Source organism: Crinia signifera, chromosome 4 (genome assembly GCF_055691185.1).
Source record: "Crinia signifera chromosome 4, ASM5569118v1, whole genome shotgun sequence".
NCBI classification, from domain to species: Eukaryota; Metazoa; Chordata; class Amphibia; order Anura; family Myobatrachidae; genus Crinia; species Crinia signifera.
In genome coordinates, this window is record NC_139220.1 from 187,333,165 (window position 1) to 187,346,183 (window position 13,019).

The 13,019-nt window shown below is 40.4% G+C and overlaps 1 protein-coding gene across 2 annotated transcripts; it reads left to right on the plus strand.

Moving 5' to 3' along the window:
• Positions 1 to 202: 202 nt before the first annotated feature.
• CALU (calumenin) lies at positions 203 to 12,726 on the plus strand. 2 transcript variants are annotated; one of them, XM_083183237.1, is made up of 7 exons: positions 203 to 355; positions 1,874 to 2,110; positions 5,915 to 6,108; positions 7,697 to 7,863; positions 9,014 to 9,074; positions 9,425 to 9,624; positions 11,190 to 12,726. In XM_083183237.1, exons 2-7 carry the CDS (start codon positions 1,890 to 1,892, stop codon positions 11,292 to 11,294), a joined length of 948 nt encoding a protein of 315 aa, XP_083039363.1. In that variant the 5' UTR covers positions 203 to 355; positions 1,874 to 1,889; the 3' UTR covers positions 11,295 to 12,726. The 2 variants fall into 2 exon arrangements, with proteins under 2 accessions (XP_083039363.1, XP_083039364.1); XM_083183238.1 differs by lacking the exon at positions 5,915 to 6,108 and adding an exon at positions 6,161 to 6,354.
• The last annotated feature ends 293 nt before the right edge of the window (positions 12,727 to 13,019 follow it).

A 13,019-nucleotide genomic window follows, 5' to 3' on the forward strand; every position in this document is an offset into this window, starting at 1 on the left:
ATGCACGAATTCCCAGCTAATCAGCTATACACAAGATGACGAGAACTGCCACCCCATCCCGGCTCATCCCAGTCCCACTCCCACACACTCCCACTCCCAGCAGCGCAACACGATGATCAATGACACTGCGCGTTCCCGTGTGGACGTGGCGCTCTCCGACCAACCGCACGGCACCGCACACCCGCAGGCTGCCTTCTACCAATCAACAGGTCGGATCGCGGTAACGTTGACGCAGGAAGCCACGCCCTCTGAAGAAGGCTGCTGTTTCCGGTGTCGGCGTGTGAGTGAGGAGGGTATCATCATCGGCGAGAAGAACAGGGCGGGCGGAGCTGTGGAGGCGCAGATAGCGGCTAAGGTAACGGGAAGGGAGCGGCCCTGAGCGGGAGGCTGACGGTACTGCAGCATGGAAGGGAGTTGTATCCTGCATCAGTACTATATGTGCTCCTGTCTATGTGTGAGTGGCTCCTGCATGGCTTGCCCACAGAGCTGCTGTCTGGCTGTAGCGTTGCTGATGTGACACACCTGGCTATCATTGTATGTTGTGTTTATTATAATTTATTTTCTCAAAGTGTGAGCCCCTACTTGTCGCTGCTTGCATGCTGTAATCCTGAGCAACTGCGATCTGGCTGAGAATTAGTGTAGCTGGCCTTTGCTGACCTCTATTGAACAGACACCCAGGCAAAGCTGCATCAGTCTTCCATAGAAACCAGATCTAGATTATTTCTAATTGTTTCCCGTTAAATCAATAAGTGCTGATGGGACGATCTGTGACCCCTCTGTAGTAATTTCTCTAGTTGGAGTTAGTGGTATGTTGGCAATCTCAGTGTTTCTTTACATTATAAAAAGGTTGAATGTGTTATTTCGCTGTATGTTTGTTTTCTGACTTTAGCAGGAGGTCTTTGGTTGTATCTGCACTATAAGATTATATGACCAATCTTTCTGGTTGACACAAATATTTGATAGCAAATGGGAGCAAATACCAATTGGCCACTTGCTCCTAAACACTAGGAAACATATACTAATGGACGTTCAGATAAATTGGTTAAATCCCTTTGATGTATTCATCTGAATAATCATTTTTGTCTCTCTTTTCTGACTTTTGAAATTCTAATTGGTGTAACTGACCACCAGATTTTCATTCCAATCACAAATATAGTGCTCTTCCCTGTCCTGTACTGGATTTCTATACACATCACAGTGGGAGAGCTTTAAAATACTGTATATGGAAGGTCTCTACTGACACCAATACATTCACCTAGTACAGCTATCAGACTCGCCTGGTTTCCTGTATATCTAACAACTCTGCTGTTGTGTCATATGTACCCTGCATTTGTTTAAAAGTCTGGTAATTACAATGCAATAAGGATGTTGTCACATGTTTGGCTTCGTCACTCATCGTTGCTACCTCAAATACAGTGCACACCTGAAGGATAAACTGAACTATCTACCCAATTTAATAAATACGCAGTACACAGTTATTGCTTTTATATGGTTAATATATTGCAGTTTGACAGTCAATGTCTGTACACACTGCATTTGCTGCATGATATCAGCTCATCGGGGCTAGTGAATTCCCAATGTTGGGAGCCAATTTGTTGTATTTGTGAGCGATGGATGGCTTGGAATGCTGTGTACACACTGCAGTAATTGGACCGACCAGATGAAAACTGTCTAATTGGTGGATTATTGTGCAGTGTGTACTAGAATTTATCCTCTTTTAGTACGGATTGCAGTTAAAAATGTATTGGTCACTGTCTTAAATTTTTCTGTATGTTGTAACAAAATTTTAACTAAATTTTTATTAAGCATCTATAAACATTGTCAGCATAAAAATAATCTGCGTTACATATTACTGTAACCTTTTGTCACTTAGGTCACTTTATTAAGCAATGGAAAAGCAGTATCTCCTGTTGTGCCTTGGCCTCTGTGTGGCCTGTGTGCTTGGTAAACCTACTGAGAAGAAAGATCGTGTTCACCATGACACTCAGCTCAGTGACAAGATGCACGATGATGTCCAGAACTTTGACTATGACCATGATGCTTTTCTGGGAGCAGAGGATGCAAAAACATTTGACCAGCTGACACCAGAAGAGAGCAAGGAGAGGCTGGGGTATGATCACTGAGTTCACTGCGGTTCCACGTGCCCAGAGTTTATTTGTTTACATGTACTTTAAAGACTTCTAAATGTTAAAAGTTACATTTTCTTATGCAATCCCCCTTTCCCTGGTAAAATTCAGTAAAGGTGCCCATACACGTTACAATTATTGTATACAATATTGTATACAATATCGCATCTCATCTGATCTCGGTTTTGCGATGAGATGAGATCTACTACAAAATGTATGTGCAGCACATACTTTTTGTACTAGATCTCATCTCATCTGATCTCATCGCAAAACCGATATGTAATGAGATGTGATATTGTATACAATAATTGTAACGTGTATGGGCACCTTAAGAACCCAAATGTGAATTTTTCACTATTACTCTCCTTTATGGTGAAATATGGTGACACAGCCATTCTTTCACTAAACTATAAAAAAATAAAACAGTCAAATGTAAAGGGTTATTTGGTGTAGTGTAGAAGAAAAATTGTGCATATCCTGTTAAGCTGGCCGCTATATGGAACATTCAGTTGAAATGCCAATATATTGCTGGTCTGTTGTCTAGTGTGTGCCAGCAATATGTCTGAATTGACTTGCCAATATCTTGGCGCATTGTGCTGTGTATGGGTGACCTGACCAACAACCAGTACACTCACTGCACATGTCGGCAGTGATTGACAGCACAACTGGATGGGTGCATGTAACTGCCCGCCCAGTTGTGATGTCAGTCATGCCTGATCAGGCATAGTCTACAGATATTTCTCCTGATAGGTTGATCTGCAGATATATTTAGATGAGAACCCAGTTTTACTCCAGATTTGCTGTTTTGGTTTTTAAAAATGTGCATCAGAAAATTCAGTAAAGCTGAGTATCGGCTATTGCATATAATTGGAGGAATAGGGTTTATGTACTAGAAATTGATATGTAGTGCACACCAAGGAAAATCTAAGTCTGGATCTTCCACAACAGCTGATGGCACTGTCACGCACCCTCTCTCAAACCGATTGGGCATTTTTTCTTACGCTCCCAGAAAATGACAGGTTGCCAACTTCCTGTCAGTCAAATGACAAGGGGGTTGTGGTTAGATTATTTTGCTATTTTTGATGCTATTTTGGTTTTTGTGTGCTACGATCCATAGGCGTGTGCAGTCATTCGATAATTGAACAGATTTCTAATTCACACAACAGCAATCCTCTGTGAATCAGGCCCTTAGACTAGAAGAAAACTTTTCATAGGGTAGTAATGTCAATACACTGAAGGTGCACTCCCTGTAATTCACTCTGTGGAAAATGTAGAGACATGCATAAAACCCCTTAGGAGGAATAGACTCTCAATAGAAAGAAAATTAGGAAAACCCCTTTAGTGATGAGGATAGGATGTGGGTATCAGAACCCCCATTAGTATTGCTTTTTTAACGTACAATTTTGCTTTTCTTAATGTCATATAAGCTCCTAAATTCTTCTGATAATTCTGTATGGAATGAAGTTTATGAAAAAAAAAAAGGTTTTAGCAACTTTTGCACAATTTATTTTATTGATTTTCATCAGCCTTCTCCCAAATAGTGCAAAGAATTGTGCATAACACACTACCTTTTGGTCTTGCTTGGTAACTCCAGTGTGCGCTGTGTATCAATGGTGTCAGTTCAATATGGTGCACAGAGAATAGCATCGGGATAAAGCCCCCGGCACCAATCAGTAATCAGTGCATTGCAAAACTGGAGAATGCTGGTACTCGCTGGTGTTTAGTCGCGAGTACCGGCATATTTTTTTTTTTTCCAACTTAAGTGTCCTACTGTGATGCAGTTTGCACTGCTCTAGGGCTTAATACAGCATCATCTCCCTAGTTTTGTCAGATTTCTGCTCGCACACCAGGTGGAGAAATCCACTAGTCTGATTGTGTTTATTTTGGTAAATCTATTTATTGACAGGAGTGACCTATCTTAAAGCACTTTAGAAGCCCTACCTTAATATGTGTTTGTTTTCTGAAGTGATCATTATTCTTGACTTGCAGTTGAAGTCTTTCACTGCTACCTGTATATTCAAATAAAATAGAAGGACTCTAGAGGGCAATTTAGCTCTCAGTGATGTATGCCTCACTAAGCTACAGTACCAAATGGGTACTTGTTTCCTAGCACGGCGCCCATTATTTTGATCGTAGTACATCTCATACAATCGCATGCAATATAGCGGCATGCGATGCAATTTGATTTTTCATTGTACAAGCACCCTGATGGTGCTTTTAATGTTAAATGCACCCCCATTTGCAATGCCACCCTCACTATCAACACCAACGTGTGGTGAGCGGCGGCGGTACGCGTCCGATAACCTTTTCATACCCCCACTATACACGTCGGCGTGGAGTCGATTTTACATAGTGTGGCGAGCCACCGAGCCCAAAGCGTGGTGAGCGCACACGGATTACTTTACATGTATTCCGCGTCCCCTCGCGGGGCTCACTGCACTCGCCACGCTTCGGCTCCTATTCTACGTCCCCTCACGGGGCGCGCTGCGCTCGGCACGCTTCGGGCTCGCTGCGCTCGCCACACTATCTAAAGTCAACTCCACGTCGACGTGGATAGTGGGGGTATGAAAAGGTCAGAGGACGCGTAGCGCCGCCCTAACGCTTCGGGTTGCCATTGATAGTGGGGGTGGCATTGCCAATAAGGGTGCATTTGACATTGAAAGCACCCATCAGGGTGGGTGTACAATTAAAAAATCGCATCGCATGCCATTTGCTGGCATGCTATGCGATATTTCATAGTACAAGCACTCCTGTTAATTTAACATGAATATTGCATCGCACACCACTAAGTATGGTATGCGATGGGCGCTGTGCTAGGAAACAAGTACCGTCATTTCCTGTAATAAAATGTTTCTTGCTTTATATTTATGGTGTTTTCTTACATTGACATTGAATGTTTAGTTAGAGCCACCATATAATTCTTCAACATAGGATGTGGTAAGCAAAATCAAGAAATCCTTTAGGTCTATCTTACTTAAATTCAGCACAATCTTTATATATCTTTCTCTTTTTCTGCCAAAACATAACATCTATGCAGGGGTGACGTTTAAGTTCCTTCTCTTGCCATATAGTTAGTGTTGTACCATTTTCTCCATTTACTAAACTCAACATAAATGGGCAAATGCTAGCAATGAATTATCGTCATGAAATAGAATTCCTTTCATTGTATGATAGTTGAGCTATTCCATGACACCTTCTTCCCAAACAATTAATGTTTCTTAGATTTGACTAACTAGCTTATAATATGCTAATGATGTAGAATAGACATACCTTCACACCAAGGTCCCGCAGAATCCCATTAGTATTGCTGATTTAGGGGGGTATGCAATCCAGGATCACGGCTGTCAATCCCTCCCAACAGCCTTGATCCTGGCCCGTTTGTGGTCTAATCGACTGCAGAGAGACAGGCAGGATTCAATGTCCCACCTGCTGATCGGCGCAAAGGGGCGTGGCCACAGAAAACGGCCGTGGATTGGCGATCTGCGACTGGGATCGCGACAATCCATGGCCGTTATCGGCAGAACGGGCCCAACAGCTTCTAAAGTTGGGCCCAATCTGCTGTGATCCTGCTTCAATGCTGTCACTAAAGACAGCATTGAATAGGGAGCTGCCACTATTTCCACCGTCGGAAATAGCTTTGGCAGATTGCATACCCCCCTTAATGTGGATGGATACATCCACCCCTTGCATACAATGCATTTCCATACTTTGCTGTTCTGTCCAATTCTGATTTTCTCTAACATTGTTACCCTTTTCTTTTCCTGTTGGGCATCATCATGGCCCCATAGAAAGATTGTGGGTAAGATAGATGCAGACAAGGATGGTCTTGTAACAGTCGAAGAGCTAAGGGATTGGATAAAATTTGCTCAGAAGAGGTGGATTTATGAGGACGTAGATCGACAGTGGAGGGGCCACGATCTCAATGGGGACAACCTGGTCTCGTGGGAGGAATATAAAAATGCCACCTATGGTTACATCCTCGGTAGGTGCTTTTTGTTTGCAATCTCTTCATTTATACCATTTTGTCTTTGTAGAATCATTGTAAATAAAATAGACTTGGATAAGGATGGGTTTGTGACGGAGGGGGAGCTGACTGCATGGATCAAGAAAGCCCAAAGGAGATATGTGTACGACAACGTGGAACGTCAGTGGCAGGAGTTTGACATGAACCAGGATGGACTCATATCATGGGAAGAGTACAGAAATGTCACCTATGGCACTTACCTGGGTAAGGGAGTGGGAAGTGTAACTTAGAAATGAAACAGGTACAGTGCCTGGGCTGACAGTAAAAAAGATATCCTGGTGAAAGCGCACTTGTATTTGGTGAAAGAAAAACAAAGCTTTCACGAATACTGTTCCACGGCACGCACACCTTCTCCTTACCGCCTAAGCAAACTAGTCTTATTAGTTACATGAGTTTCACTTGTGTATTCAACCTGTGCATTTAGATTTATAGAGAAACGTTACAATAATTTATACAATTGTTTTTTAATGATTGTTTTCCCTTTAGTAGTAGTTATTTTAGTCCATACACAGAGAGTGGATTAGGTTTCACTTTAAAAAAATAAGTTCATGAGTTCCTCTCCACAGCCATTAAAGCTGGTATGTAACTGCAACAATTTACCACAGATATTGAATTTGGCCAGGGCTAGCAATTTTTATAAATTTTTCCCCAAAAGACGCCACTTATTGGGGATTATGCTTTAGGTACCTGGAGCATTAAATTTAAATATGATTAATAGCCAGTTGAGATCAGGAACTTATCCATGATGTGTTATCGCATAAGGATAGGACACTTTCCGCACTGAAAATATGGGCTAGAATTGAACAGCTTGATAATAGCCATATGTCAAATTACAATATCAGTCTGGTTTTTTTAAGTTAACAGGGCTAAATGAATACCACCCTAAATCGTAATAACACTGTTCTTAGAGTTGGGGTGTTTTTTTATGAGCATTATTTTGCCAAGTTTGACTTGTTATATACAGTATTACTCGCATCTCCAGCCCTGTAGCTAATCTTGTCAAATCTGTTGTAAATTTCCACACTTATGGGAGTGACCCTCTCATGTGTTACATCAGTCTCCCTCTGGACCCTTAATATTTAATTTGGAATGTTTTACTTGAGCTCATTGAATATGGCCATCTAGCACAAACCCAAGTATTAAAATAATTTAAGATTTTTTTTTTATACTTTTACTGTCATCAAAGTCCCAAGTGGCCATATTTTGGGGACGTCACAAAAGGAAAGGTTTTAGAACTTCTGATGTCAGGGCTCATGAATCTGCTTCTGCAGAGTACTCTGGGTCTGAGCATTACACCGCTGACCTGCTCTAGAATTCAGAGCGACCTGCTTACGGAATTTTGTTTTTACAAATGATAAGTGCAGGTAGAATGTTTCTGCTTCAAGAACTTGTGCATAGAAAAAAATGGTCACTCAGATGCCCTTCCCCCATACACTATAAAATTATATTACTTTATGGAATAATGGCATTTCCAGAACATGTCACCGTTACAATTCAGCACTAATGAAACCGGCATCCGTAACTGTCCTTTCCCTACCTGTTCCAGATGATCCAGATCCTGATAACAGTTTTAATTACAAACAGATGATGGTTCGAGATGAGCGGCGCTTTAAAATGGCTGATACTGATGGTGATCTCATTGCCACAAAGGAGGAGTTCACTGCATTCCTGCATCCTGAGGAGTATGATTACATGAAGGACATTGTTGTGCTGGTGATTAGAATTTGCCTAGTTTACCAGTTTATTATAATTATGTTTAAAACTGTCTTGGTTAAAGAAAAAAAAGTGTTATTTATTACCCCTGCGGCCTTTAGATATTCAGAAATGTGTTGACATTTCTATGAAGTAACCACACACATGATTAGGTTGTTTTTTTCCCCCTGAAGACTTTAAACTTTCAGAATATCACTAGTTTACGTATTCCTTCTGACTTATATAATTAATTATTAAAAAGTACACAAGGTGACCATTTTTATTGATATGTTTTAGCAAAATGTCCTACAAGACAAACCATTTGGAAAACTAGATAGCAATCCTCATTGAAAGAGGGTACCCTGGTGTATTTTATGTCAAGGTGGGGGAAATCTGGGCTTCAGAGCTCTCAATTTCTGAACTTGTCAGTGTTCTCCGTAGACTTTCATAGATCTAAAAAAACTCTTCATTCCAGTGTGTGTGCTATGATTCTGGCAACGCATTGCTTTTGTGCTCGTCCTAATTTACTGACTCTCTACAATAGTTTGTAATGTAGTGAATGGGTCCTTGATGCAGTGACACATTGGGCCTTATTCTAGTTAACTCTTTCTGACAAAATCCTTCTTAGATGGACAAAACCATGTGCACTGCAGGGGGGCAGATGTAAAATGTGCAGAGGCAATTAGATTTGGGTGAGTTATTTTGTTTCTGTGCAGGGTAACTACTGGCTGCTTTATTTTTACACTGCAATATAGATCTCACTTTGAAGTAAAACCCCACCCAAATCTAACTCTCTCTTCACATGTTACATCTGCCCCACCTGTAAAGCACATGGTGTTGTCCATCTAAGAAGGATTTTGTCAGAAAGAGTGAACTAGAATAACCCCTATGTTCTCTTGTGATCCATCAGATAGCTTCAATGCCATTTTACAATTGCCTTATGGTAACTGCCTGTTTCCCCTCCTGGTGATGCTTCTAGTCACTAGTGGAATCTTTTTCCTGATCATTCCGTGAATAGTATTTGTTGGTTAACCAGCTTGTTTAGTAGGACAATTGCTTTATGGTTCAGGGCACATAATAAGGTCTCGTCTTCACTGTATTTAAAAAAATAGAAAACTGAATTTTTTTTTTTTTTCATATCTTTACTTTTGGTCTTTTTATCAATACACAGGAAACAATGGAAGATATTGATAAAAATGCTGATGGTGTGATTGATCTGGAAGAGTACATAGGTAAGCACTCCTCAACATTTGGGCGTAGATCATACAAGGGGACTGATTTATCATTGTTTTATTATTCAAAACCAGCTTTAAATCTTGTTGCATATGATAAATGAAGTGCCAGTCAATTAGGCCCCAACTGTCATTTTTTTCAAGCACGTGGCCATTAGGAGCTGATTGGCTGGCGCACCATTTATAATTCAATAAGGTTTACAACTTCTTGTTTATTATCAAACTCCTTTATAAGTCAATTCCATAATACACAAATGACATAAACCTTTTAGTGGCATTTGTTTGGGACTTTTTTTTTTTTTTTTGTGGTAGTCTGAGACTCTTGTTTATTATTTATGTGCATCCCACAGGTGATATGTACAGCCATGATGGCGATGCCGATGAGCCAGAATGGGTGAAGACAGAGAGAGAACAGTTTGTTGAGTTTAGAGATAAGAACCATGATGGTAAAATGGACAAAGAGGAAACAAAAGATTGGATTCTACCCTCTGACTATGACCATGCCGAAGCTGAGGCTCGCCATCTTGTTTATGAATCAGACCAAAATAAGGTAAGCATTGCTTAAAATGATAACAAGCATTAATTCTGTGGGATATGACAGTTAAATTTCTATGCTTATCAAATTCTTATAGCGTAATAAAAAATCTGCTGTATAAAACAGCTCATAGTTAGAACACTAAAGCGAAATACAAAAGCGACAAAGGATTTTAATTCAAGAAGTAAAAAAAAAGAGACCTAAAGATAAACAATGTCAGGAGTGAAGTATACGCCATGCACATATTTTTTTAATAATATACCGTCTATATTGGTGCATCATTTGCAACCAATCGTGTTAGATACCATGAGGTAGATGAGAAACATTTGTTAACTAATTGTTATACTTTGTTCAGGGAAGCCTCTACAAAAATCTATTCAAATTAAAGTCAATACTTTTTCCTTAAAGAGGGTTTATGGGTGTGTCCAGACTTTAAGGATTGTTTTTGGGCCGCTGAGCTCAAAATTTTGCAGGTCTCCTCACAGAATCAAGTTATATAATTAGCTTCACCTGTGGATACTTTAAAATGTGTCAATGAGCAATGAGTGCACCTGCCGGGTGACCTGGAAAACGTGAACTAATGGTGTATACACATGGTCGATTAGGCTTGCTATTCGATCCCAATGCGATCAGATCACATTGGTATCGAATCGCACGGCAAGCCACCCGACATACATGCAATTTGGATGATATAGTGCAGATCTGCACTATAATAACCTGACTAACACCGTGCTGCATTTGAAGGAAAGGAAGATATGAAATCTTATTGCTTGGGAAAAGGCAAGGGTGTTTTTTTTTTTTTTTTTTGAGAGAATCTAACTATAATAACCTGACTAACACCGTGCTGCATTTGAAGGAAAGGAAGATATGAAATCTTATTGCTTGGGAAAAGGCAAGGGTGTTTTTTTTTTTTTTTTTTGAGAGAATCTATCTACTAAACAAGAAATGGAGTTCAAACCTCTAGAAAACCAAAGGAAAAATGGGTTCAAAGTTTGGGTTTAAATGTGACTTCTAATTCAGATCATTTGCTTTTGCTCTTAATTTTTTTCGGTACTTGTGTATTAGCAGGGCGCCCAGCTTCGCTACGCTGACAATGTACATTAGGCTACATTGTCAGCGAAGCCAGGCGCCCTGCTAATATGTCCCCAGCGCCAGCGTTCCCACACCTCTGGCACTTGCTTCCTCCATGACACTCCCAGTTAACTGTGTCCCTGGCACCAGCGTTCCCCTCCTCCGGCACTCGCCTCCTCCATGACACACTTATAATAGGGCCTACAGACGTAGCGATTTAGGGGCATTTTGTAAGGAATCTCACTAGATTGCTTCAAAAATGCCCCTACATTGCTCCGTGTGTAGGGGCCATTGCAGTAGCGATGCACAGCCCCAAGCATCGCTATCGCCCGGCAATTAATATATAGCATGCTGGATATTACTCAGTGCCAGTGTTCTCTGGCGCAAAGCTGTGTACTGAGCAATCTTGCATCGCTCAGAATGCTCAGCAAATCTGTGTACCATCCCTAACTTGTTGCTATTTGGAGCAGTAGGCCCCATCCTTCAGTTATTTCTTTTCTGTCTTTCAGGATGGTAAATTGAACCGAGAAGAGATAGTGGATAAATATGACTTGTTCGTGGGTAGCCAGGCTACAGACTTCGGGGAAGCACTGGTCAGACATGATGAATTTTGAAGAGTGTGACTCAGCCTTCGCTTCTGTGGCCAGGAGATTCCTTGCCCTTTGGCAGCACTACAGCGGGTGGAGCAAGAATATAACTCAGAACAAAAGTAATTTATTGTAAATGGATTTTTGAAACGAGAGGACGACACATGCAGAAATCACTCTGAGTACCATTTGGAGGCCATGTGGACATTACTATTTCTGTAATGGCAACAACACTATTTTTCAGTTGTATTTTTGTTTTTAAATACTGTGTTAAATAGGCAGTGTTTACAAGCTATAATTGTTCTACTTCGGTTATTGTTACCCCATGTTATAATGAACACCGCCATTTATGGAAATCGGTGTGTGAATCCTGTACTGCCCAGTTGGCATACTTTCCAGTGTATGGAGATGACACCATATACTAAAAGAACAGATGGATGTTTGATTAGAGATTTACAGAGCAGTATTGCAAAGTTTGAATAAGAAACATTAGGCCAAAGCAACCACGGGGCCTTATTAATGAATTAATACTCATTCTACACTGCTTGTGCTGTACTGGTCACAGTTTTCTGTGAATTTTTAATAGCCTCTTAGGAGGTATTTGCTGCCTTTTTTTACATTTTGTATGTTACTTATTGACCTATACACTTATCTACAGTTTACAATCCCAGGAGTGGCGCAGTATTAGTCCCCAAGTTCATTTCATAACTTGTGCAGAGTTCTGGTTTTGTCATAGCTCCTGCAGTGAGACGGTTAATAGTGATTAACGCTACCCGTCTAGTACAATAATGCAGGGAATATTCTTATTTTTATTTGTTTGTCCCATTTCATTTAATTTAGGATTTTTGTAAGATGTTTTAAACTAGATCTAGTTAACCCCATTATGCCAGTGTTATGTATGAGAGCGAGAGAGAGAGAACATCTCTCATGTCAGATACTTTGTTTAAATAATCATGTATGCATTGAATAAATACACTAAAAGGATGGAGAAAAGATCAAATATAAACAATTTTTTTAAAGGTTTTTGGACATAAAAATGAAATGGCCTAAACATATCTTTTTGTAGTCACTATTAATGCGTTTTACTACACAATACAAATGTTGTGGGTTTTAGGGCTCATTCACTTAAACACATTTACCCATAATTCTTTTATCATTAGGAAAACACTTGGAATCTGGATGACAATAGAACATTTCTATAAATCTTCTAATTGTTTGGTTGTGTCTTACTCATTCTCTTGTGAATGAACAGTACAGTTCACTGTGCTGGTAATGCTGCTTACTTTACCAAGTATTTTAAATTGGGGATAAGAGACAACCATTGGACTTTTTATCATGTAGTTTGAATGCTCATCCCAAATGCTCTCTTCCCAATTCCTAAGGTAATAGTTCCTTGGGTGCTAACACCTCTGATTAACACAGCTCTTCACATGATTGCAATTAAAATAATTTCATGTAATTTTTTGTCTTGTGTTTTTGGAACTGTTTAATTAAACCTAGATATTAACGAGATAGTTGTGTTCCCCCCCCAGTTATGTCTATGGGGGTATGCAATGTGCCGCCGCTATTTCCAACGTGGGAAATAGCCGCGGCTCCCTATTCAATGCTGTCATTAACAACAGCATTGATGCTGGATCACAGCAGATTGGGCCCGACTTCAGAAGCTGTAGGGCTCGTTCTGCAGGTAACGGCCATGGATTGTCGTTATCCAGGCCGCAGATCGACAATCCATGGCCTTTTCTATGGCCACGC